The sequence below is a fragment of the Seriola aureovittata genome, chromosome 20 (assembly GCF_021018895.1).
Source record: "Seriola aureovittata isolate HTS-2021-v1 ecotype China chromosome 20, ASM2101889v1, whole genome shotgun sequence".
In the NCBI taxonomy this organism is placed as follows: Eukaryota; Metazoa; Chordata; class Actinopteri; order Carangiformes; family Carangidae; genus Seriola; species Seriola aureovittata.
This window is the reverse complement of record NC_079383.1, coordinates 7,114,683-7,141,598: the sequence shown is the minus strand read 5'-3', so window position 1 is coordinate 7,141,598 and position 26,916 is coordinate 7,114,683. Positions and strand designations below refer to the sequence as shown.

The 26,916-nt window shown below is 39.5% G+C and overlaps 2 protein-coding genes across 4 annotated transcripts; both read left to right on the top strand.

The window, feature by feature from the left end:
- The first annotated feature begins 90 nt into the window (after positions 1–90).
- Positions 91–13,000, top strand: LOC130161649 (cyclic nucleotide-gated cation channel beta-3-like). Its single transcript, XM_056365057.1, has 17 exons — positions 91–201; positions 796–850; positions 1,556–1,689; positions 5,565–5,721; positions 5,859–6,409; positions 7,515–7,565; positions 7,646–7,732; positions 7,821–7,885; positions 8,603–8,725; positions 9,916–10,057; positions 10,448–10,607; positions 10,776–10,873; positions 10,966–11,049; positions 11,376–11,494; positions 11,660–11,812; positions 12,165–12,315; positions 12,480–13,000. The coding sequence occupies exons 1-17, from the start codon at positions 91–93 to the stop codon at positions 12,498–12,500; spliced, it is 2,262 nt and encodes a 753-aa protein (XP_056221032.1). The 3' UTR covers positions 12,501–13,000.
- A 3,169-nt stretch (positions 13,001–16,169) lies between these two features.
- On the top strand, positions 16,170–26,433 carry LOC130161335 (cyclic nucleotide-gated cation channel beta-3-like). 3 transcript variants are annotated; one of them, XM_056364566.1, is made up of 15 exons: positions 16,170–16,253; positions 18,364–18,515; positions 18,616–18,915; positions 19,011–19,219; positions 19,359–19,409; positions 20,067–20,153; positions 20,242–20,306; positions 21,141–21,263; positions 22,239–22,380; positions 22,560–22,889; positions 23,839–23,922; positions 24,192–24,310; positions 25,703–25,855; positions 26,040–26,169; positions 26,301–26,433. In XM_056364566.1, exons 2-15 carry the CDS (start codon positions 18,455–18,457, stop codon positions 26,322–26,324), a joined length of 1,878 nt encoding a protein of 625 aa, XP_056220541.1. In that variant the 5' UTR covers positions 16,170–16,253; positions 18,364–18,454; the 3' UTR covers positions 26,325–26,433. The 3 variants fall into 3 exon arrangements, with proteins under 3 accessions (XP_056220541.1, XP_056220542.1, XP_056220540.1); XM_056364567.1 differs by lacking the exon at positions 26,301–26,433 and having other exon boundaries at positions 22,560–22,719; positions 22,792–22,889; positions 26,040–26,209; XM_056364565.1 differs by lacking the exon at positions 26,301–26,433 and having other exon boundaries at positions 26,040–26,209.
- Positions 26,434–26,916: the final 483 nt, after the last annotated feature.

The window sequence follows — 26,916 nt, the reverse complement described above, 5'->3', positions numbered from 1 at the left end:
GGATCTTATAGGTCCTGAGGAATCAGTACCTGCCGCTCATACAGGCAGTCACTTGTAGAGAACAGCAGATGCACTATTAGGTTTCTAGACATGTTTGGTAAGTTGAAGGGGCTCCTCAGTGGCCCGCAGGTGCCAGCGGCTCCTGGGACCACCAGAGATGCTCCTGACCCAGCTCCAGCTCCAGCCCCAGCTCCAGCCAAGGTAAGACCTGTGTTGTGTTGGTGTTTTATATATATATATATATATATATAGTCTCAATCTTCTGAAGTTGTTTTTGGATACTTTTTTTCATATCTACTGTCTCAAGAGGTAATTTATTCTTCTGTGTTTTTACAAATGTTGATTGGCTTTCATAATGTTCACTTTGTGCCAGTAACAACAGCAGCAGCAGTAGCCAAGACTGAAATCATGGCCACAAAAAAATTAAGTACTGTGTCCAGCATGTAATACAGCAAGTTTTGTTCCATTTGTTTCTCCTGACATAACAGCAGTGGCTTCTTATCTGTTCCTCCATCCATTCAGCTGCTCCATGCTGAATGGATTGCCAACAAAGAATCAAATTAAACTGTTTGATTACACAGACCTTATTGAAACCCAATGGGCACTTTTCATTTAATTTCATCTCAAACGCAGCTTGTTTTCAAAAGTGTCTATCAGGCAAGGGAACAATTTCTCAAACATTAAATTCGCTATTCTTTAAAAATACTCTTTGAATTGGATGTCTCTATAATGACCATGGTTTGGGTAATGAAGCCAAACATCTGACTTTGTTGAAAATGTTGTATTATCATGTAGGAAGAGAAGGCAGGTGATAAGGACAATGACGCCAAGAAAGTGGACAAACCGCAGGGTAAGTAATGATTCATCTGAGAGGCTGAAATGAAGCTGAATTACTGTACGTCCTATTTTGTTTTGCTTTGGGCCAGATGGGCTCTCTTTAGCTCTCTGTCCTCTGCCTCCCTTGGGCCAAAGCCTGTGGTTAGATACTGGGGAGAGTTTTCCTTCTGGAGCCTCAGAACAATATGTTGTTAACTTATTAAAATGCATCAGTATGTCTCAGGCATGTGTTTTGCCAGAGCAGTACTGAAGCAAAAATATAATGAAACACATGTATTTTGTCTCATTGCTTCATGTACTGTTTAAACTGCTAGACACTTCATATCCTTCATTCTAATATTGATGATGATGATGATGATGATGATGATAATGATGATGATGATGATGATGATGATGAGGATTGTAATCTTATTTGTATGAAACCTTTAAAAAACAGAGATACAAAGTGCTTTACAGTAAAACAGGAAGAGGAAGGTAAATCAAATTGATAAACATAAAAGGTGAAATTACATAATATGTTAAAATGATAAGATGCAAGGCTTTAAATATATGCAGTAGAAGTCTGAAGTCTCTTAAGATATGTCAAAAACACGGTGGCAACAGCAGTAGCTGTTTGTACAAGTTGTAATATTTGGTTGTTTCAATTCCTGAGACCAGAATTAAATGCACTGAGAGAGTCAAGTCCAAAGGTAATTTAAGTCTTTTTCTCCTTTCTCAGAATCAACTCCGGCCCCGGGCCCTGCACCTGCTCCTGCTCCTGCTACAGCCCCAGTTTCCGCTCCAGCCCTGGCTCCAGCACCAGGCCCTACAGCAGCTCCAACTAACCCTGATCAAGCTGGACCTGGAGGGCAAGTCCTGCACCCTTTTTAGTTTCTGTAGTTTCTTGTTGTTTTAGCAACGCTGCCTGATTGTTTTCAGACATTTAATTGCAGAGTGGATGCATTAAATATATGACACAAGCCTATTAAAGCGAGCAGATATATTGCATTATCCCTTGAGTATCTGCCCCACCCCCAAACTCCACTTTAGCTTACCAAAACACACTCCTGCCAAGACACTGATATCACAGACCAGTATCAAATTAATCAGCAGTTGGATGCTAATTAATCAGATTGCTTGGCAAGATGGCAGGGAGAGACAGAGAAGGCCATCAGAGATGAATACAGCATGTGAGATCTTTATCCCCTGGTGCTACATGCATATAAACAGAGGGATGACTGGAAAGTGGATTAAAAGCTTTTCAGCTTTTTAGCTTTAAGAAGCTCACCAGGGCTGCCTCTGGCCCAGTAATGAAATCCAAGGAGGGTGAGGACAGATTCAACTGATCCCTACAGTTCTAAACACATGTAACTTTTTCAAATGAGGAGACATGTTATAAATGTTTTACCATTGCATAACAAAGGAGGAGCTGTAAGAAAGAGGGAGGGTCTCTACAGGTAGAGGTGTCAGCCATGAGCTTGAGTGACACAAGGAATAAATATCACAAGATCGTCAGGAGTTCAAACTTGATGTCCCTTGCTGTTCTCCACAGCAGGGTTAGCCTGGTATGGGCTGATTATTGGCATCTTACAAAAGGATCTCAGGTACTTCAGATGAACACAATGCAGTGTTTGTTGATTAAGATATTATCACATAATGTGTCACATTACAAGCCCACTATAAACAAACAATTACCTGTAGCAGCATCCATCAAGATGTCAATATGTGCATGTTTTCAGACACTGGTTGTCCAATTGATGGCAGGACAGACCGGATTGGGCTTATTTTGCAGTATCTGAGTCAGACCTTTATTCCGAAAACTACATTTCTTTGAGTTAGATCTATATGGTCTTGGATTGTAAAACAGTAGCTTTGAAAAACACCTCTTACAACTATAAGTTTATATTTTTGATAGACTTAATTAACATTAGGATGAAGATGTCTGAATCTCTGAAGTTAAATTATAGGTTCAATTACTGTAACATCTTTTCTTTTTTTCTTCTCATTTTTAATGGATTCATTTCATCTGTGACATTTCGCCTAATTTCTCATTCTTTGAAAACAACCATATTCTTATGTCTTACAACCAGTTTATTCCATTATAATGAAATCTCTTGTGCAAAGTACTGAACATCTTTTGTCTGTGTTGTATTGAAGATACAGTAAAAATGTGGGCTTACACTTAAAGGGACACAGAGCAGAGGAAAAAGCTGCATCTTTCAGAGCAGGTAAGGGCTGCAGTCGAAAAGTAAAAAAAAAAAAATCAATGGAAAACCTTATGAGGTCAAGGAAAGATGTGACGGAGGATTCAATAGGAGAATTCATAATGAAATGACAACCACAAAGCTGACGGAATCCAACTGTACTTCTTTTTAACTCTTCAACTTTATCTAAAACACTTGGACAATATATACTCCTTTCCAAACCACAAAAACAAACACAAATTATATGTTGAAATAAGATAATATGAAAAGAATACACAAACAGAGAAAGTTGAGACACTGAAATAATAATCTTTTAAATAAGGAAAAATAAGGAACTGAGGGGCCGGAGTAAATTATATTCAGACATAGAGTTTCTTGGCATGGGTACTTTTTACCTTTTATTTATACATTTGTCAAGTAGAAAAAAATGATTTAGTGCATTCCACAATGGGGGGATTTAGTGAAACAACATTTTTGTATATAGTATTTTGTTATGATGAAATTTGATATGCTTGTTCTTCAAGATTCTTTAACTGGAGAGATTTCAAAGAGCACAAATCTATATTTATGGATTTGGAGCTAAGCCAAGCATATGGATTTTAGTTTTGAATGAAGGTTTGGATCGTGCCACAAACATGATAGGTGCCCTACACACATGATAGGTGCCCTGTTGTTCCTACAGCTTCATGGGTCTGCAGGGTTAAAACTAAAATGGTTTGGTGCTTTAAATTTTGCCGCTGCAAGGAAATAAGGGACGGCATTAACTCATTTCCTTTCGTGAAATTAAGTTCAGATAAGATAGGAAGCATTGATGCTCCTTTCCTCAGCAGTTAGAGAATATGACCAGCTCTTATCATGGCTGACACCTAGATACCTCCAGGTCATTTCACTCAGTTAGGTCAGTTAGGAGCCCTAAGACTTTTCGACTGCAGCCTAAATCTGTGGAAGTTTCCCATATGATTCTGCGACTGATTGCCACAAGAGGGCAGCTGCAGGTTTTGTCAGCGGAGAAAAGCATCTCCCTCTCTGTAGAGTAACTTTCTTTCAAAATGTATGAAGAAAAAAAAAACTTCTCAGCACTCAGCTCCACATCAGTGCAGTGCACCAGTGTAAGTGAGAAGTAATTGGTGTCATCTTTTGAGTCGTCGTGCCTTCCTGTTTGTTGTAAACAATTAATGGAATATTTTAATGGATTCAGGAGCTAATTCAAATACATGAAAGATCATTTCTGTGGTGCTGTGGTGATTTATGTGCAATGACTGGAAACAAACAAGTCTCTCCTGGTTCCTCCTGAACAGCTAGATGTATTATTGATGGTTGTCCACTAGGAGGCGACACATAAACGCAGACGCCACCTTCTTCTGTCTGCTCTCCTGGGGCTGAAATTTACTGTGCCTGAGTCAGCTGAGCCTTTCCATTTAAAACGTTATTTTCACGGTCTTAATGTCTTTATTTAACCTGAGAAATCATGTGAAAACCAGTTCCTGTGGAGATGAGTGACACCACAGCTGCTGCTTCCATTGACTTCTTCTTCTGTTTAATGTTCACATTAATCAAATCAGCCACAGGAGGGATGATGTGGGATTGAGTGAGTGAGGAGGGGGGAGTCCTAGTCTAATGAGGTTAGAGAATTGTGTGTGTGTGTGTGTGTGTGTGTGTGTGTGTGTGTGTGTGTGTGTGTATTATTAGAAAGGTCATTCTCAGTCCAAGTTTAAAATACAATTGAAAAACATAAATCACATTTACATAATAATATTAATGTAACTCAAATCATTGCATTTAGCCTTGTCTAAATAATGGTTTTCATTTTACTTTGAGTAACTATGAAGATTTTAACAAAACAATGTCACACATGTTCATTAATCCACAGAAATCTGCTCCTTATAAACAGTCTCCTTAGTATTCCAGTGGAGATGGCTATTTCAATTAAAGCAGGTCTGCTCTCTGTGAGATGATGAATCTAATCCATTTTGACCACATGCCCATAAATTTCTCTGTTTACATTTTTATAGAAAATCGCTCTATTATGTAAATTTCATAAATCATTTTTTAACCAGTCTTCTAATGTTGGAGTATCTGGTTGTTTTTTGTTTTTGTCTGCAGCACGGTTGTCTATCACTTTACTTCTGCTATCATGGCTTATGTTGGTGGTCCTGTAGGTTTCCCATCTTCTATTTCCTTACATCTTGAAAAGTAAATAACAAAGGCGCACCAAAGGTTTTAATTGAGCTGCTCAATAGTATAACAGTAGTCTCTCAGATCTGGCATTGGCAGACCTCCTTTGCCTCTTGATAACTGCATTATTTTATTCTTTTTTTATCATTCTTTTTATTTGTGTTTCTTTACCCATCCAGATAGACTGAGAAATTAACTTGTTCAGTTATTTCAATTGGCAGGGATGGGAAAAGACATAACATGACAAAACAAACATGTTAATCATCGGAAAGTTTTTTTCAAGAACTTTTTCAGCACATAAAGTTCTAGTAAACCGTCTGATGTTTGTGAATAGCTGCTCCTTTCTTTGTATTTTCCATCTTCAGACAGGAAGTGGCCCCTTCTCTGCCCCCAGCTATCGTCATCAACAAGTACTCAGATGAGCAGCTCAGAGCCATCATCAAACAGATGAGAGAGAGACTGGAGCTCTACAGGGACAAAGTGGTTGATCAGTATGCTTCCTCCCCTGAGATCAGCCCTCCTGTCAGTGAGTACAGATACAACATTAGGCTACTCATCTGGATGGACACCGCTCTCAGTTTCACAGTTTTCAAATGATGTGTGTTACTTGAACTTATATATGTTAATATTTCAGCGCACTCAGTATTGATACTGTCCTTTCAGCACCTCTGCTACACAAAGACTACTACACAAAAGTCATAGAGGAGAGGAAGAGACAAGCAGAGGAGGAACGGATAAAGAAGGAGGAAGCTGAGAAAAAGAAGAAAGAGGAGCAGGAGAAGAAAAAGAAGGAGGAAGAGCAGAAGAAGAAGGAGGAAGAGGAGAAAAAGAAGGAGGAAGAGGAGAAAAAGAAAGCAGAGAGTAAAGATGAGAAAAAAGAAGAGGAGAAGGTAAATATGAAGACCAAGATTATTGAAGCTGCCTGGCGTTTTTTGGACGTTGTTCTGAAGCCGATCGAGGACAGGATGGACGCTGTGCTGGGGATGACCATGGACCCTTTCACAGACCGCCGCTACATTGCCTGGCTGAGCCTGGTGACTCTGGCCTTCAACTACAACTCCTGGTTCATGACGGTTCGTCTGTGTTTCCCGTACCACAATGAGAGCGCCATCCCTTACTGGTTTGCACTAGACTTAGTGGCTGACCTCATCTACCTCATAGACTCCATCATCTTCCAGCCTCGCAAACAATTTGTCAAAGGAGGAGACATCATAGTAAGTCTCAAATGGTACTGACTGGTGATGGTCACTGAGAATGACGTAGTAAAATGTGACAAAATGACTGTTGGTAGAGGGTGCACGTCCAGTACTGTACTTTGGTCGGCTACAGGACAACATATTCAATGAAAGTATCTATGAGGGATCTACTTTTTTAATAATTCTAATGAGAACTTTGTAATGACGCCCGCAGAGCCCCAGCCCTGTCGGTTACCTATGCTCTGCTGTGTTTCTCTTTCTGACTCTCTCTTTTACAACAATCAATTCACAAATTATTAAATCATTTTTGGATACATATTTTATTTTCTTCAGGCATTGATAATGAATTGATCTTAATCATGTGTTGAGTTTTGCCATGCATTATGCAGGCAATGACATCTATATACCCCTCCCTCTTTGTGATGTTGGCTCTTTGCCAGATGAGGACCTGGAGCACAAAGACAAGCTTTGACTGTGGCTTGGATATAACAAACAGTCAGACTTCAGGTAGACATCTAAATTCGTATGTTGCGCAAAGCAGTTTAGTTTTTGACTATCTTATACTGGACTATGGTACAATGAATTCTGAGAAAATTAAGACTTTTTTTCGTAATAAAAAAAAATGGCCAACCGAGGAACCACATCTAAGCCCTCAGCTCTGTTTACCCTAGCAGAAGGTTTTTGTCTTGAGGAAGAATTCAACAGTTACAAGAGTGTATGAAGGGTGTAACATAAAAAGAAAAATGTTATTTGAAAAAAAATTGTTGCAGTTTCTAAAAACTCATTCCCTTCTCATTGCTCTCTCCATAACAATGTTAGCAAACCACATATGAGCCATGTTATCCTGTTTTTTGTTGTTTGGTGCTACTGCTCAGACCAAGTGTCATTGATTGTTACCATGGTCATGGTAAGACCATGGTTACCACTGTTCTTGTGTTTCTGTCTTAAAATTAGTCAGTATTTACTTTTGTGAAACGGTCTGACTTGCATTGGACATCTTTAAGTAAAATTAAGACTGGACTAACACTACAGACCAGTCTGACATATCTTTGTGAAACACCCCCTCATGACCTGGTGTGATCAAAATATTTTATTCCTTAAAATGCCTTTTTTTCCTTTTCAGAAAGACAGAGTGATGACAAAGAAAAACTACAGAGAAACTGAGAGATTCAAGGTATTGTAACCTGAATTCTTTGAACCTTGAAACTGAGTGTGAACTGACATCAGTGACCTCATACTGTCTCTCCTCACCAGATAGATATGATGTCCCTCCTACCATTCGACTTGCTCTACTTCCAGTTTGGATTTAAATCCATTTTCAGAGCCAATCGTCTGCTGAAGGTAAATTCACTCATGTTTTCACTTTGAACCAGACAAACATAATGAAGCCACTTTGTTTCCGTGTTGTTGAATCTCTCTTATTTTCAAGGCAGATACATTTTTTGAGTTCAGTGATCGTCTCGAGAGCCTCATGGCCAGGGCTTACATCTGGAGGTAAGTCACATAACAGGAAGTCAGCAGCTATGATAATGCTATTATTGTTGTTAACATACACACTTCATATAGTCGGTCATTTATAAGGAGCCTTTAACCTCATCCTGATCCAAACTCTACCTGTAAAAAGCTGTTCACCCGCTCTCATGCCAAACCCATTGTCCATGGAGGTACTCTCCTTCGATTGGCTGAGAGCCGAGTTGTCCAATTAACCAGGTGCAAAGTCTTTGAGCTAATTTGACCCACTTCCGCTGTTTCAGTCCAGGGGCTCAATGGCAGAAATGTAAAAAAAACACAAATCAATAAAGAACACACACAACACAATATTAATAAAGTATCAACAAAACAACTCATGCAATAACTAAATCATGCAACATAAACAAATAACTCAAAATAATCAACCCATAAGGAAATCAAAACTCAATTCTGCCAACTGACATCTGGATCATGGACAGAAACAATGACTCTGCTTGTTATTGTTGAATTTTCTTTTTTTAATGTTGTACCACAAACTACATTAATTCACCTCCACTGTATTGGTGAAATATGCTTATTCTTGTGTTGTCTGCCTCTCTATAGTAAACCACTTATATTGTGATTTTCCAGAGGAACCAATAGCTCATTATAGCATCCTGGCAGTGAAGTAGGCACTGAAGGGAATGTGAGCAAAGAGGAACAGAGAGAAGTAATTCAGTAACCTCTTCACTCCCCTGTTAGAGTTATTCGCACCATCGGTTATCTCCTCTTCGTGCTTCACCTCAACGCCTGCTTCTACTACGTGGCCTCAGACTTCCAGGGCATTGGCCAAACTAAATGGGTCTACTCTGGCCTAGGCAGCGCGTAAGTACAGTTCCTCTGTATTCCTGCTTATTTGGGACTTTCTTGTCTTTGCTGTCTGATGCACTCTTGTAAAATTACATGTCAGTAATGTATAGATTTCAGTTTTAAGCAATTACTTACCACACAGTTAATGTCAAAGTAAAGTTATCTGTCTCATTAAAATCTCCTCCTCAAAAAGTCTAATCAACACACTAATGAAGTGCAGAATAATTTCACAATAAGTGAACTACATCTTTGATACTGCAAAAAATTGGTGCTGGCTGAATTAAAAATATGAACAAGTTGGTAATGTACCTCTTCAGCACAATAAATCCATGCACTATTGTTCCTTTTAATGACGTTAGAGAAAAGAAATATGTTCATTAATTAGCTGAGCAATTGGTGCCAAATAGTGTGATCAGAGCAGAGGGGGACCTGCTCCCAAGCTACCATAGAATCTGTAACTTCATCTACAGGAGTGTAAAATGTCAATGTTAATTAATGATCTATGCCTTAATTAGTTATTTGTTAAAAACTCATCCATCCCCAACAGGCTTTTAAAACTTAATTGCTCTCTGTTTATGACATCTTTGGCCATCCAAAGAAAATAACTTTAAGTTTGAATTGTATTGTATGTTCGTGTTTGCTGCTGCTGCAGTTACCTCAGCTGCTTCTTCTATGCGGAGAAGTCCCTGCTGATGATTGCTGAGTTGCCATTTCCAGAGTCCATGTTCGAACAGATCTTTCAGATGACTAACTACATTTTTGGGGCATTCTTTATGTCAATCATTCTTGGCCAGGTAGTTTTTTGCTAATATATTGAATCTTTTTCATGTTTAGTGATGATTTGGTCTACCTGTTTTTGGATGGCATGTCTGGCTTTATATGACTGTTGCCCTTTTCCTTTTTTCTCTCTCTTTTTTTTTGGTTTACCTTTTATCTAATTGTCACAAAGTATTTTTTATTTCTTTCAAGCAACCTAATTGGTTTCATGACAATTTGGTAGCAAGAGAATAAGGGACTTAAACTTTGTGAAAATTGGTGAAATAACAATTCAATTCAAAGTGTCTGAGCTCTTCAGTGATGCGCTCCTCCTGAAACTCATGCACACACACACACGCACACACATTCAGTTCTTCATCTAAGAAACAGTCCAGTGACACTGAGTATAGTTTGTGATAGCCCCTCTAATACCCCCGCCCTCTCCACAGGTACCTGCGTTGTTACTACTTTGCTGTCCGCAGTCTGATCAACATCGGGGGTCTTAACGAACCCCACACCGTCTTTGAGATTACCTTTCAGATGACTAACTTTTTCACGGGCGTCTTTGTGTTCTCCAGTTTGATCGGACAGGTAACATAGAGACACCTTGTCCCCGTAGCGTGAGTCACAACCTCAGTATCCTCAGCTCATCTGGAATCCTGGTAGAAATTAGTATCTGTAAATCAGTTTGTCATCATCTCTTTTCCTACTGGTCTCATTAATGTAGTGTTGTAGTGATAGATGAAGGAAACCTGTCATGTGACTGATAATCATTAGTCTTAACACCACACCAACACCTCATCATCTTCTATTCCAACTGCTGTTGCTTTTCACTGGTTCCCTGTGGAGTCTTCACTGTCAAATTGCTTGTTAAATGTGATAAGAAATTATTCATTCTCCTGTCAGTAACTGACAGGAGTAGTCATGAAAGTTACCAGAAGGCTTCCTTATGTTTTATCACCTTACGTCTTGTCACCTCAGATGAGAGATGTCATTGGTGCAGCCACAGCGGGACAGACGTACTTCCGAGCCTCCATGGACAACACTGTGACCTACATGGTGTCCAACCACATCCCCGCTATGGTGCAGAACAGAGTCCGCACCTGGTACACGTACACCTGGGACGCTCAGGGCATGCTGGGTCAGTAGACACTGGACAAAGAGCTCTGTTCAATATTTTCTAGAATGTTAGAAAGTCTGAAAGGAAACCGCTCAATCCTGATTTTACTTCCGTATGTAGCTCCAGACTCACCTGAAGCCCAGTTTGGCCCCAGAATAAACTTTTTCTGTTTCATCTTGATGCTTCTAGATGAGTCAGAGCTGCTGGACAAGATGCCTCTGGTAATGAGAACTGCCATAGCTGTTGACATCAACCTGGTGACCTTTCAGAAGATTGATCTTTTCAAGGTTCAGTGACATCAGAGGACACAAATAAGGTGAACAGGCAAACTGCAGACTGGACATGATATCAGCTGAATATCTCCATACTGTCTCCTCAGGGCTGTGACCAGCAGATGCTGGTGGACATGTTGCTGAGGCTCAAGTCCATCATCTATCTACCTGGAGACTTTGTTGTGAAGAAAGTGAGTCATAGAAATTACAGATACATATTCTAAAAGTTGTTGAATCATTGTTAAAGCACGGTTGTTACTTGAATTCAGAGAGACAGTTACAGCTTTGAGACAAGCTAGCTAATATACTGTATATTCATTTAAGACAGCAGAGACTGACCAACGTCTTTCTTTATTCATCAGTAAGTTTATGTTATTATCATGTGACCTCGCTAGATTTCAAAGTTTAAGTTGTTTGGCATGAATATTGTCAATTCCTTAATTCAAAAACATAGGAACTGATCTTTTGCTTCCCTTCAGTAAATCATTTGTGTAAACACCCACTTCTGCCTCTGCAGGGAGACATTGGTAAAGAGATGTACATCATTAAAAGTGGAGCGGTGCAGGTGGTGGGAGGACCCGACAACAGCATTGTGTTTGTCACACTGAAGGCTGGCTGTGTGTTTGGAGAAATCAGGTGAGATGAAGTTCATGTTTTGTAAGACTGAAAAAAAAAATCACACTGTGATAGACATCAGCCGATATGTTTAATAGTTTTTAATCAGAAGATGTTCACTTATAATCCACTGACAGAGAACACCACCAAGAAATACTGAGTAATATAATGTTGTTTTTCTCTCAGTCTGTTGCAGTCTTCCAAAGATGGAGGAAACAGGCGCACAGCTAATGTCAAAGCACATGGCTTCGCTAACCTCTTTGTCCTGGAGAAGAAGGACCTATTTGACATCCTTGTCCACTACCCAGAGTCTCAGAAAGTGCTGGCCAGGAAGGGAAAGTGAGTCAGAGGAGTGAAGGCAGAGGTTTTTATCATCAGGCCATCACAGTAGACAGAGGTTGGCTCCTGTGCTGTTTTCTCTGGAGACTGATCACGTCCTCACACACAGTCAATACCCCAGTTGTTTTTATTATTAATCAGCCTACTATTTTTTGCAATTGATCATATTCTTTATAAAACAACACCATAAGGAATAAGTAAAATAGTTTACTCACACTCACACTCACACTAACAAAAAGAACAGAAAATCTCTTTTTGCAATTTCAGATTATATAAATCAGTGTATGTGTGTGTGTGTGTGTGTGTGTGTGTGTGTGTGTGTGTGTGTGCGTGCGTGCGTGCGTGTGTGTAGGAAACTAATGAAGGCCAAGGGTCCGGCAGCAGCTAAAGCAGAAGAGGATAAGAAGAAAGGCTTGATGCTGTTTAGACCCAAACAAGAGACACCCAAACTGCTGCGTGCTTTTGGAGGAACCATGAACAGAAAAATCATTGACAAAATGAAGGTAACTGCACTTTATTTATCTGGCAAATCAAAGTATCTACATCTTCTTCTCTTCTCTTCTCTTCTCTTCTCTTCTCTTCTCTTCTCTTCTCTTCTCTCTTCTCCAGGGAATATTTTTAACACAGCAAATGTTTTTGCCTTATTTTTGTGTTCTTTGTGTTTCAGACAGCTGCTGGTGGCCAGTGAAAACGCATTGCAGTCTGTTTATCTGGACTTTGTTTTCTATATAACTCCTTTTTGGGAGTGAGTGTACGGCTTTATTTTCAATATATTTTGTACTGAGTGTTTTTTTCTGTTATATCACATTGCTGAGGCAAATGCTCCTGTCATTTCCTAGGGTCAAACATTATTTAATTCTTTTTTGCCTGGAACTACACAAGCATAATTGACCATAATAGGATAACAAATACATTTAAACATATGTTTCCAATTTGATGTGATAAGATGAGCAGTGTTTGAATCAAGAGACTACTGCCCCTAGTGGACACTGCTGCATGTATACTGTATACATCTATATTTCTTTTGTTTGTCTGCTTTTATTGGCTTTATATTGAGTTTGGCAACCCACAGTAGTTCTAAAAGCCTAGCAAAAATTACCCATCATTCTAATTACTGGTGTCAGTAATGCTTGATCAGTTTAATCTCTGTCTATATCTGCTTAAATAAATAATCCCCTGATTTCTCAAGTTTGCTTCATCCTATGAATTGTCATCCTTTGCTGTTTGCTTGTGTTGTGTATCTGTCTGTCGGCTTTGTGTTCGTACAGTTCAGAGAGAGAGAGAGAGGTGCTCTCTAATCCCATTAGCCAGACAGGGACATGGTGAGGGCTAATTAACTAGGTGGCCTCTGCATTTGTGACTGAAATAACCTCAGTACAGTACAGTACTAATTTTACAGCAGCTACTTTGATCTCGTTACCACCTCATTACCACATTCACTGGTTATTCCATCATTTAATACTCATACACATTACCTATGAAACTGGGAGTTGTTTTCATCTGTTTCACTAACTTAAAATCCAGTTTGAAATAATGAAATTATATCCCACCCCCAACTCACTTTCACTAATTGATATTTTCATGTGATCATTGATTACACACTTGTGTTAAATATTATAAGGCTTTTCTAAATGGAGCCAGCACTGCCAGGGGGCTGCTGTCTTGTCTGGCTGTGATTGGCAGCTGAAGCAGCTGATCTGGTGTTGACTCCAGGAGAAAGAGGAGTGCCCAGAGGGAATTATTGAGTTTAAGATATTTAATTGCCTCAGTCTGTTGTTCAGATGTGAAACAAGCACTGCACAAGGAGGACCTTGGGATTCTGGTTTCCAAGGAGGAGAAGTGGATGGGCAGGCCTGGTCGCTGTAGCCCACACAGAAGCCTACCATGTTCAGCCGGTTGAAAAAGTTGATTAGGGCTCCTGAGCCTCCCCCTGCCCAGGCTGCTGCCCCCCCTGCTACTGCAGCTCCACCAGCTAAGGTAAGACCTGTTCTCTTTCTAATATCTCAAATACAGAAACTGAAATTGAAATTTATTTCAGTCTACGATCAATAATTATGGAAGAAACTATTTAGAAAGGAAAAAAGTTTCCTTTACTCAAATCTGGAAAAACTTAACAAAGATTTCTGCAGTCTGAAAAAGGCTGAAGTTGTTGTTTCCCTTTTGAGATATGACATTTTAATTTGTGTTTGTTTAATATGTTGTCGCCACACTTCACACAGGACGTTATATATGGATCCGTAGGGTAAACGAACAGTATAAAGCTTAATTTTAGAAAATTAGATTTCAGATGTGCATTATGTGTGGCATGATTCCCAAAAATGAATTTAGTCTGACTTAGATTTCAGCTCCTTTTCCTCTGTATTCAAAAGTTGTATCTTTTATATGAAAAATAAACAATGATGGGCCCAACACTGAGCCTTGCAGAACCCACAAGTAACCTTCAATAATTGCGGGTTAAAATTAAGATATGGAAGATGGAGTGTTAGCAGTCTTAGTGTTAGACCTGGACAAGAGGGATGTTTTTAAAAGTCTTGTTTTAGCTTTACATTCATAAAATCATTACATTTTATCTGTTGCTAATTTGATTTCATACAAATTATTTATATGCACTGATTGCTCCCTAAACAGCTTTCATACATTTAGCCCAAACAGTCAACTAGTCAGGTTCTTGCTACTTGTTTGTCACTTGGGCTCATACAGGTACTTTTCAGGTGAGCCATGGCAGGTGACTCAGATCAGGGAAATCCTCTAAAGCAGCTTGGCACTGATGTGGAGAAGATGCAGCTTCAGCAGGGAGGGTGGATCTGTGGATTTACTGTTGCAGTGCTTTTTCAGGGGGCTGAATACCTGCAGGATTTTATGCTGAGGAAAAGAAGGATGAATTGTAAGGGTGATTGCTAAATGCATTAGCAAATATTTAAATAAAAACTGGTCCTGGTTTTATTAAATTACATTTTAGCACTTGAGCAGTTTTGGACTTGTAGTTAACAATATTAATTGAAAACAAAATATATGAGACTGAGAACATAAGGTCGGGCTTTGCCCTGTTTGTCTTTCCACTTTCATGTGCCTACTGTTACCACTGTTGTGTGTTTACAGGAAGAAAAGCCTCCTGAAAAGAAGGATGAAAAAGAGCAGCCAAAGAAAGAGGAAGAAAAAAAAGAGGAGGACAAAAAGGAGGAGGAAAAGAAAGAAGATGCAAAGAAAGAGGAGGAACCTAAGAAGGAAGAGCCAAAGCCAGGTGAATAGTTTATTTGTTTATTTGATCTTAGTTTATCTATGTTCAGTGTTATACTAACAGTAATTGTCATCTGCAGGCACAGTCACATCACATGAAGTGTTACATGTGCAGAAACGTGTTTGGTGTTTGTTTTTGCTTTGCTTTGCTTTGCTTTGCTTTACACAAGTGTTTGAGTAATAGAGTCAGATTGTCTTATCGTGACTTAACACATCCTCCTCCAGTGTCTGTGATTTTTCTGGCAGATAAATACTGTCTAGTGGACCTGTGAACTCCATTAGAGCAGAATACTTACTGGAAATACAGCATCTGCCATACAGACCTTAGTGGTTGATGGATACATTAACACAGACTATTAAACATCATGTCTACTATTTTCTTCATAAACATAATGCACAGGGGCATGAAGGAACTATCAACAACATATATTGTGTGATGTATGCATTCTACATTTGCACTGTAAAGGCTTGTGTGTGTGTCATGGAGAGTCTTTCAGTGCACATCAATATGACATTTGAGCCTAAAGTTTTACTACAATGATGACATGATGTTCTAATATGCAGAACATCTGCGTAACATCTTATTTTATGATGTACTGTTCATTCAGAAAGTCTTCAGACACCTTCACTTTTTTTCACATGTTGTTATGTTGCAGCCTCAAGCTAAAATAAAAAACAAACAAACATTTTTTTTACCTCATCAATCTACACCCAATATCCCATACTGAAAACTGACTGCAAAGCTAAGATCTGGGGAAGGATCCAATAAAAAATTGCTGCATTGAAGGAAAAGCAAAGTGGCCTCCATATTTCTTAAATAGAAGAAGTTTGGAACAACCAGGACTCTTCAGCTGCCTGCCTGGACAAACTGAACAATCAGGGAGAAAGTTCTTGGTAAGAGATGTGATCAAGAACATGATGGTCACTTTGGCTGAGCTCCAGAGATCTGTGTATTGCAAAAGAAAAGGACGGCTATTTCCTCTCTTACAACAATGCTAATCTGTAATTCAGAGCTGAGAAGTTTCAGGTTATGAAAGAGAGTCATTGAACACCAGTTTCGTGGCCGATTAGCAGCTGACATCACTGTTACATTGTGTTTTCGATTACTTGCAGATGCTCCTGCTCCTGCTCCTGCTCCTGCTCCTGCTCCTGCTCCTGCTCCTGCTGATCCTGCTGATCCTGCCAATCCAGAAGGGGCTGAGGAGTAAGAATACATTACTACATATTGTATTATATATTTTTATTTTTATTTTTATTATATAATTTTTGCTCGTGCTTTCATAAAGCATTAACAAATCCACAGAACCTTCCATTGTGGCTCTGTGAGACTGGATCTTGATAAACTGGTGTTTTTGAGTCTGCTTTGGTCGCTCTGTCATAAAAATGCTTAAGAATCCCTGATCCACTGTAGGTGCGGAACAGTGAGTAAGGAAGAACACAGACTGATCTAGAACATCTGGAAATGTTTGATGCCATAGTTGGTATCCATACTACTGTTAAATTGCCTGCAGGCTCAGCTCATAGTGGATCAGAGATTTGTTGGGGAGAGGATTTTGTTTTTAACATTTACCTGATTACTTGGATCATTAAGCACCATCAATATTATATTATAGTATAATATTAAAGATGCGAGGCCTATGGGACTCTATGGTTAGCAGCTATACAAATAAACCTGACCTGACTAAGAATACCTGACTATCCATGTCCCTGGTATCCAAGTATGAGTGTACATCAGACAGTTAGTATAGTAATAAACTATCAGATGTAAAGTATTTCACTTTGACTTGGTGGCATTCAGCATTCAGAAGCTAGAGACATGACTGTTGTTAATATCTGCCAGTCAAATATAAACCTTTGTTTCAGCTCCACACATAAGGTAAAAGTTACATAAGTGTTTTCAGCTGATTGTGCAGATGGACACTTGGCACACGTCTAAATGACTGCAAGGTCTGCATTGTTTCAGCCTCCCTCTAAATAAATGCAGTGCGTGGAGATACTGTGTGTTAGCTTCAGGAGCAGCAGCCATGATTACACTGTGATTTGCATCCTGTGACTCCTAAAGTAGGAAAGAAGCTTAGCAGATTAGTGGTGTTTGTGACTGAGAACAATCAGAGGTAGCATTCATGTGCAAGTGGGAGTTGATTTCAAAGAATTTATTTTGTTCTTTGCAGATGATTTTTATACTTTTTTGAAAATGTAGGTTATTTTTGTAGTACCTGGTACTAAGATTTACTTTTGACAATATCTGACAATGCCGCCTCCCACTAAGGGGCAGGAGGAACCCTTAACATCTCCTGTACAAGTTGTGACCCACTCTGACTTCCCCGAACAGGAACAATTTACCAGAGGCGTATCTTGTGTAAAAATTAAGTTGGTTTTATTACAATAGATAAATAAAATTTCCATAAAATATAGGCATGAGGCAATAAGAAACGAACAATTCCGCTGATGGTTCAATCAATCAGTTCTCTTCATAATAAGGGCGCGTCGGCTCTACACAGCAACAATAAAAATGACAGAAGAAGGAGACAACAGAGCTACCACCACACACATGCACTACACATTAAATAGCATTACACACTTAAACTCTATAGATTTATCGCAATGGAATACATGCAGTATCACGACAACTATACACACCTCTACAGAGTGTCACCCGTGCGGTCCCACCACAGGAAGGGGGCTGTGTTTTGATGTGGACCCGGCCTTTCACAAAGTCAAACTGTAGATATGAAGAGAAGAAACATTAGCTTTCATTACCATCCAAAATGACTACCATACAATACAGCAATCATGCTAGAAAATACTAAATGCCTCAAGCCTACAAATCAAAATAAACAACAACAAAAAAGCAAGTTAACAGTAGAAAACAGTGGCTGGCCTGGTCCAGTCTCTGGGTATCAATGGCCACGTCAATCCTGAACCTGACGGACAGGACCCTCGTGTCTGCCTGTCACCCCGTATGAGAGGGAGAGCCAAGTCGGGAGGAAAGGGGCTTTCCACTGGGGCAACCGGCGTTTTATCACTTCCTGATTGACACCCGGTCACATGACCGCAGACGACCAGTCATGTGACCAAGTGTCACATTTTCTTACATTTTGCATGTCAGTAACTCATCCTTGTCTCTGGATTTTATTAAAATCCTGTTCTTTCTCAGAGGTTTAGATAAAAGTGAAAAAGTGTTGCTAATTTCTCTTAACAAGCTAAAGCCTCTTAATGAGCTAATGTAGAGTTGTGTCTGCTCGCTTTTTCTCCTTTAACAGCAGATTAATAGTGACAACAATAACATGAACTGCACTTACATCTGTTTTCAGTGAAAATGCCCCTCCTCCACCTGTTGTCTACAACCGCTTCACAGATGACACTCTCAGAACTTTGGTCAAGAGGTTAAAAGAACGGACAGATATGCTCAAAGAGAAAGTCATAGATCCCTATGCAACTTCTCCTGAAATCACCCCACCTGTCAGTAAGTAAAGACATAATATCTGGAAAGCACAGAGACAGAAAACTGGCTCACAGACATGGAAAAGCCACTTAACCCACCATCACTCTCTTTGTCTCTTTAGCACCTATTCTGAAGAAGGATGACTACATCAAGTTGAAGGAGGAGGAGCGGATAGCAAAAGAAGAGGCAGATAAGAAGAAGGCAGAGGAGGCAGCTAAAAAGGCAGAGGAGAAGAAGAAGAAGGATGAGGAGAAAAGGCTGGAGGCCGAGAAGAAAGCAGAGGAGGAGAGGCTGGCGGAGGAGGCCAGGAAGAAAGCAAAGATCCTCCCAGACATCAACTGCTCCTGTTTCGATGTCCTAATCCATCCAATCGAGGAAAAGATGGATGAAGTCCTGGGAACCACCATAGATCCTTTCACAGGTAGGTGAGGTCCAAGCAGGCCATCTGACAGCTCAGTTTAACTGAACATATAAACGCATGTAAATACTGAAATGTAATTGGCTCTCTGTCTCCAGATCGTCGCTATATCACCTGGCTGACTGTGGTAGCAATTGCATACAACTATAATGTCTGGTTTTGCTCTGCCCGTTTGGCGTTCCCTTACCACACTCCAGCTGCCAACCCCTTCTGGATATTTTGTGACATCCTCAGTGACTTAGTTAATGTTACTGACATCGTGATTTGGCAGCCCCGACTGCAGTTTGTCAAAGCCGGCGACATCATTGTAAGTCACAAAGCATTCTGCGGCATCACTGTCAATGACCTCTAACCTGTGTCTGCAACAGCTGAATTTATGGTAGCTTTATGTGACCTGTGCATTGTAACACTGTGTGTAATTAACACAAATCGTCTGTCCACTGCAGAAAGACAGAGCATTGACAAAGGTACACTATCGGAAATCGCAACGGTTTAAGGTGAGAATGTAAAAACACATCCACCTTTACTTAGTGTACTTACAGGTTTGAGGTAGTTTTACTTTATTCCATTGTAAACTTTTACTCCAATACATGTTAGAGGGAAATTTTGTATGTTTTACTGATTAACCTTTAACATTTAACAGCTATGAAATGTATTTACAGATTAAACCAGTGGTTCCAAGGTTTTTTGGCTTTGTGACCTCTTTTAAAAACAGCAGTCTAATTCAGCATCCCTTGTCACATGTCAGACGTCTCTGAGTTGTTATCACTTCCTCTAAATTCCTCATATGGTTCCCTTTAAACATATGTAGTGGATCAAAGAGGTTAAATCATCTGATATTTCACAAAAAAGCAACATGAGGGCTTTGAGGGGCCCGATCCCCAGGTTGGAAACCATTGGACTAAACATTATAAAGAGCAGTTAAAACTCCACATACTGTACAACAGTAAAATGAAATCTGTACTTTAGCCAAGTGACAGCTGAAATGAAAGACTTTTACTTGTAATGGAGAATCATAACATTGTTGTACTGGTGTTTTTACTGAAGTGAATAATAATAATACTTTTGAGTCATTGGGATGAAATCCCAGAATTAGTCACTATAACCTCACAGGTACAGAAGTAGTATAACTTGTGTTCTTCCTGTCTCTGCAGACTGATATAGCCAGCATCCTACCCTTCGACCTTTTCTGCCTGCACTTTCAATTCTCCTCCGTGTACCGAATCAACCGCTTCATCAGGGTAGGCAGGCAGCTGATCCTTTTTATTAGTAACAATGTAACTGAAAAAAAAAACTTTACATTTTTTGTGTGATTCCTGTGTGTTCCAGATTGAATCCTTTTTTGAGTTCAGCGATCGACTTGAAAGCATCATGGCAAAAGCTTACATTTGGAGGTAAATGCTCATGGATCAATGGAGCAGATTCATATTGGTTTTTATCCAGTTCCCAGTCCACTGTGTGTGAACCTTAGATGAACTGTACTATTTGGTGCTGACAGTTTCTGAACCATTTACTTTTGGATTTACTTTTTCTTTGGATGTAGATTCTTTATACGTATATAGTAATTAGTACATGAAATTTTTTTGAAAATTTCCCTCTACAGACAAAAAAGAAAAAAGAACAAAGATGGATTTTGCTGTTTTCACAGCCTGCAAATGTGGTTACTCATGTAGTTTTTTTTTTTTGTATTACTGACATTCAAAGGCACAGATACAAGGTTGATCAACAAACATAAATACATATTCAGTATTTATACATACACATATGAACTTAGATGCAGATGCATGTGTACGAGGTTCCTACAGTATGTACTGTGCATACACACACAGACTTTGTAGTTTAACCATTACAATATTGCATTAATCAGAAAAAAAGAAAAAAAACGGAATATGAAACCAAAAAACAAAAGAATACAAGGCTGTGTGATATAAGAAATATAATAACCACTGTCACAAGAGGCTCAGCTGCAGATACAACTTTAAGGTCCATTAAGAAAAGTTCCCATTTCATAGTGTTTGTCTAGTCTATCTATCAAGGCAGAGGATACCTTTGTGCAGCCTCTCTAGAGTCTGTAAGTGGTGGGACATGCACTGACAGCAGTCTCTTGCCAATTCACAATGCAAATTCTATTTGTCAGAGTGGAAGGATCCACTGACATGAATAATAAAACTAAAATAATATTTCAACATCTCACCCTCTCTTTTTATGTCACTGTCTTTCTGATGCAGAGTGGCTCGGACCACAGGCTACCTGCTCTACATGCTCCATCTCAACGCCTGTGTGTACTATGTCGCGTCACTGAGCCAGGGTCTTGCAACAACTACATGGGTGTATGATGGAAACGGCACAGCGTATGTTGATCTCCCTTTGTCTTGTTGTTTCTGATTAGAATTCATTCTGGTGTTAGTGTTGTTGGAGTTTTCTGTGGTGCTGAAACAGTCTCTCTCCATGGTATTGAAACACTGCCAGCCCATCCCATGCTGAGCCTCTGTCCATGGTTCAAATTTCATGCACAGTTTCTCAATTATTGTGGCACAATCTCTCTGTTTGCCAAATAGTCCACTATATTTACTGACTTAGAGTCATTTTATGTGAGTGTGGCATGTATGAACTATATAGTGTCCTAAAAACTCCTCATGATAGGATGAAGAAAATACTTTTTGCTAACAGTTCTACAACGCAATACATCACATATTATAGGTATGAAACCCCACCTGACAGTGATGACCCAGTTCTGCTATATGGGGAGTAGAGAATTTCTCTCTCTCTCCCATCATTCAACAACATCCACATGCCTTTACAATGCTGAGCAAATGACCAAACCTACTAAAACCCTAGAAACCTCCCTAAAAACAAAGTATCTCTGGACATTGGCAGCACACCCAAGCCAGTCACACTTACACATGCTTTAAGAAAAGGTAACCTTATCCAGTCTAACACTATGACTGTATCATGATCAGTATTATTAAATATTTTAAAGTATGACAGGAACAATGTGATTAGCTGGCTGGAGATCATGGAGCGATCTGATTGGTTGCCTAACACCTAAAGTCAGCTGATTACAAGGAGTTGGGTGAGAGAGGGCTAAACGAGAGAATTGTGAATGGAAGCAGCATAGACATAGTCTTCCTGCTTGCTAAGCTTCATCTGTGATTCCACGTATTTCTCCAAACTCTGTCACAATCTGACTCAAGGCTGGAGAAAGAAGGGGACACCACACTGACTAAAAAAAAGTTTTATGTTACATGACTGAAATATATCAAAATAAAATTAAGATGCAAGTTGTCTCTGTCCATCAGTAACCTGGGTCTTTTTTACCCCTCCAGGTACCTGCGTTGTTACTACTATGCTGTCCGTAGTCTGATCAACATCGGGGGGCTTCCAGAGCCTGTGACCACCTTTGAGATTAGCTTTCAGATGGCTAACTTTTTCACTGGTGTTTTTGTGTTCTCCAGTTTGATTGGACAGGTAGGAGGATCGTTTTTTAGCATAAGTTTTATTCATAAGTCTTTCGTATGACAACTGTTCAAGACCAGGAGATTTGTTGCAGTTATTCAGCCGTTTAATGTTTCAAATTTGTGTTGTTCTTTATATAGTATGTAGTGTTATAATTTCCCCTTAACTCCTTCCATCTTTCTTTCTTTCAGATGAGAGATGTCATAGGGGCAGCAACAGCAGGTGAGACGTATTTTCGTGCATCAATGGATGGCTGTGTTGCCTACATGAACACGTATACAATCCCCAAGCTGGTCCAGAACAGAGTCCGGACCTGGTACAACTACACGTGGGCCGCTCAGGGCATGCTGGGTAAGTGTCAAAAAACTTTATCCCAAAAATGTATCCAGGTATCCACTCATATCCACTGCCTGTCCTCTCCAGATGAGTCAGAGCTGCTGGACAAGATGCCTCTGGTGATGAGAATCGCCATCGCTGTGGATATCAACCTGGCCACTTTTCAGAAGATCGCACTGTTTCAGGTGACTGAGCATTCACATTTTGTCAGGAGTGTGGTCTTACGTTAGAGGAGAGAGACAAAAACAAAAAACGAAACAATAAGCTATAACATGGGTTCGCATCGTCTCGACATAATGTACCAAAGATGAATGAAATCAGGAGACTATTTTAATTAGGGCAGGAGAACCAAATGGTGCCTCATACATAGTGAAAATTCACGTTTTATGGTTCTTGCACATGGATGTGGCAAATGACTCGACAGAACCCCCTTTAAAATTTCAACGAAGCCCTTCTTGCCCCTGTGGTTTCACCTACATGCATGAAAATCGGTAGGAACATAAAACATGCCAAGACGTACAAAAAAGCCTCTTGCACCCATAGCTTAAACCAAATAGGAGGTCTGCCATTTTGAATTTAATTTTTGCAATTTTGGCACTGTTTTTGCAATTTAAAGGTCATGTACTTTAACAAACTCCTCCAAGAGAATTCAGAGATCAACATCATATTTGGTCAATCTTATTTTAAGAACTTTGCAATGTTGCAAAGCTTTTGAGTTTTCATTGGAGGACCTGTCCGTCATCATTTGATTTACATGAAATTTTGATGGTCTGGTTTACACTTGATATTAATTAACATAATGCACATTGGCGGCATCAAGTGGCCTCCTGGCAGAGGCCCTGAGCTTAGCGTTTGGGCCAGGGCCCGCATAATGCTGCTTGCAGCTTTAATTTGATTTGAATTGTGAACTAAAGCATTTGGGCCATACATCAACATGAAAACAGAGCAACAAGTATTTGCTGTATTGCTAAATACTGAGTGACACATTTCAGTGAATGGTTGTCAATAAGATTTTATTTTCATGCATAGGCACTAAATGGAGCCTTCACAATTTAAGTCACTTTAGCTGCTGGAGAGAAGGTTAAATCACACAGAGCTAAAAAACTAACCGTGAACCTCATACTGTCTCCTCAGGGCTGTGACCAGCAGATGCTGGTGGACATGTTGCTGAGGCTTAAGTCAATCATCTACCTACCTGGAGACTTTGTTGTAAAGAAAGTGGGTATATACTGTGTTTGCCTCCGTCTCTGTGTGTGTGTGTGTGTGTGTGTGTGTGTGTGTGTGTGTGTGTGTGTGTGTGTGTGTGTAAAGGATACACTTTAATGATCATCATGAAGCAAGCACCGAATAATCTAAGCAGAGTTTCATTATGTGAGAGAACTGCTGACCTCTGTGTGTGCAGGGTGATATCGGCAAAGATATAGGAACTGATCTTTTGCTTCCCTTCAGTAAATCATTTGTGTAAACATCCACTTCCGCCTCTGCAGGGAGACATTGGTAAAGAGATGTACATCATTAAAGGTGGAGCGGTGCAGGTGGTGGGAGGACCTGACAACAGCATTGTGTTTGTCACACTGAAGGCCGGCTCTGTGTTTGGAGAAATCAGGTTCGTGTGCAGGAGTATTTAGTGATCTATGACGACTGGAACCTAATATAAAATGACTAAAATCATTCAACAGGTCTCATTAGAATTTTATCATTCAATAAATGGTTGCTTATGGATATAAGTGAAATTCTTATAAACATTATATATTTGTTTCAGTTAAAGCTGATGCAGTCATATAATTCTTGTATGAAACAAAGCTAATTTACACTGAATTTCAAAACCTAATTTTTACCTTTCCAAGTCAGTTTGTAGTGAGCAGATGTGATAATGAACTTTCAGGCTGCAGTCCTACCTTTGTTGTAATATATGATAGAGATGCTAATTGGATCAAGGTCTGCATAACCTAAAAGAGAACCTATATCATGCAAACTCAATTCTGTGTTTTGAACAGTATCACCTTAACAAAGATAGTATGTGTTAGATTAGATTAGATTAGATTAGATTAGATTAACTTTATTTATCCCACAACTGGGGAATTCATTTGCAGCACTGTTGTATTATGTTGTACAGTCTGTTTGTTATACAGTCTATTCAGAAAGTGTTCAGACTGCCTTCAATTATTCACATTATGTTGCAGGCTTATGCTAAAATAAAAAAATAAAAAATATTCCCTTATAAATCTACACTCAATATCCCAAACCCTTAACCCTGAAACAGAATTTAAAAAATCTGTGAATCTGCAAATGTATTAAAAAGAGAAAACTGAAATATCACATTGACATAAGTATTCAGATACTTGAAATTTAGCTCAGGTGAAGTCCATTTGTGGTAAATTCAACTGATTTTTACATGATTTAGAAAGACACATACCTGTCTATACAAGGTCTCACAGCTGACAATGTATAACAGAGCAAAAGCAACGAAGAGAAACTGTGAGCTCAGAGACAGGATCGTGTTGAGTGACAGATCTGAGGAAGACTACAAAACAACTTCTGCTGCACTTAAGGTTCCCAAGAGCACAGTGGCCTCCATAATTTTTAAATGGAAGAAGTTAAGAACAACCAGGACTCTTCTTAGAGCAGGCCGCCTGGCGAAACTGAACAAGCAGGGAGAAGTGTCCGGGTAAGAGAGGAGACAAGAACGTGAAGGTCACTCTGGCTGAGCTCCAGAGATCCAGAGAAATGGGAGGCACCAGAGTTTAATTTTCAGTGCCATAACAAAGTGTCTGAATACATAATATGTATGTTAGTGTGATATTTGCAAAAAAGCTCTGTTTTCACAGAATTTTTTAGCTTAAAGGCTTTACCAAAAAAAAATAAGAAAAAATTAAAGGGGTCTGAACACTTTCTGAATTCACTGTGTTTCTCAGATGAGACTTAAAAATTTCCAAGCAAGATACCCGGTGATATTGGACATTGACACATGGTTTATTTCTGTTTCCACCCCCAACAGCTTACTACAATCTGCTAAAGATGGAGGAAACAGGCGCACCGCTAATGTCAAAGCACATGGCTTTGCTAATCTCTTTGTCCTGGAGAAGAAGGACCTGTTTGACATCCTTGTCCACTACCCAGAGTCTCAGAAAGTGCTGGCCAGGAAGGGAAAGTGAGTCAATGTGCTTGAGCAACAGTCACAGAAGTTTTCTTGTGACTATGGCTGTTTTAGTCAAGAACTGTATGAATTGATTTATCCTGCTAAAAAGAAGTCAAATCCTTTTTACACTGTATAAAAGACTACATAAAAATGTAACAAGCAGCCCATAAAGGATCATCTCTGTGTGATTGTAAAGGAAACTGACCAAAGCCAAAGGCCCAGCAGGTGCTAAGGCCGAGGATAAGCCGAAAGGTCTGACTCTGTTTGGACAAAAACCACCAACGCCCAAGCTGCTCAAAGCCTTCGCCAACCTCCGCAAACTCAAGGTAATGTCGCCTTTATTCATACATATCTATAACTAAAGACACAGTGATGACTTTGGGTCCAGTTATCTCATCACAATAGTGAGTAAGTGAGCGTAATGTGCCCTGCTTTTGTTCTTTTTTTTTGTCAACAGAAAAGTGAAGCTGAGAAGAAATGAGAAGGGGACGTGTGATAAAACCATATCATTCTGTATAATCCTGTTCACCATCTACTGAAAGACACTAATACTAAAGTCAGATTTACAGGCCAAAGTGGTTCAGTTGTTTGTTTTTATATGATCTGGAACTCTTCACTCAAACATCAGCGGACACCAAAAAGATGTTCTGAAACCAGGCTGCAGAAGCAGAAGTGAAACAGGACTGTAGTTATAATCTAATGATATCCACCTGTAAACGTTTTTGTAGACTCTTTAATAGGGACAGAAGTGTCTGTTAAGTTCCACCTGATCAGTGCCAGTAGCCAAATCGGAAGGATAACATTATTTTTCATGTGTGTATTGAACAATATTGTAAGCTGTGCATCATTTTTCATATAAAACAAAAATGTTTACTAAAAATGTGTCCTCAGTTTTATTACTAAAGGATGAGCTTATCTCCACCTCAGACTGGGATCCCTGCTATAGTCAATTAGTTTGGTGCTCCCATGGCTAAACAGCCAAAGAGTGCCACCTACTGTCATGAAGCTGTTCAGCTGACAGATGATCTTTGAAAAGCACATGAAAGAAATGATGGTCTCAGTGTTTACAGTAC

Excerpts from the sequence above, each read along its gene's own strand:
- LOC130161335 (XM_056364565.1), top strand. The coding sequence starts at position 18,455 with ATGCTCAAAGAGAAAGTCATAGATCCCTATGCAACTTCTCCTGAAATC. Across the intron at positions 18,516-18,615 it reads TGAAATCACCCCACCTGTCA|CACCTATTCTGAAGAAGGAT; the intron begins GTAAGTAAAGAC and ends TTGTCTCTTTAG. Across the intron at positions 23,923-24,191 it reads GAGACTTTGTTGTAAAGAAA|GGAGACATTGGTAAAGAGAT; the intron begins GTGGGTATATAC and ends CCGCCTCTGCAG.
- LOC130161649 (XM_056365057.1), top strand. The coding sequence starts at position 91 with ATGTTTGGTAAGTTGAAGGGGCTCCTCAGTGGCCCGCAGGTGCCAGCG. Across the intron at positions 10,608-10,775 it reads GGACGCTCAGGGCATGCTGG|ATGAGTCAGAGCTGCTGGAC; the intron begins GTCAGTAGACAC and ends TGATGCTTCTAG. Across the intron at positions 12,316-12,479 it reads AAATCATTGACAAAATGAAG|ACAGCTGCTGGTGGCCAGTG; the intron begins GTAACTGCACTT and ends TTTGTGTTTCAG.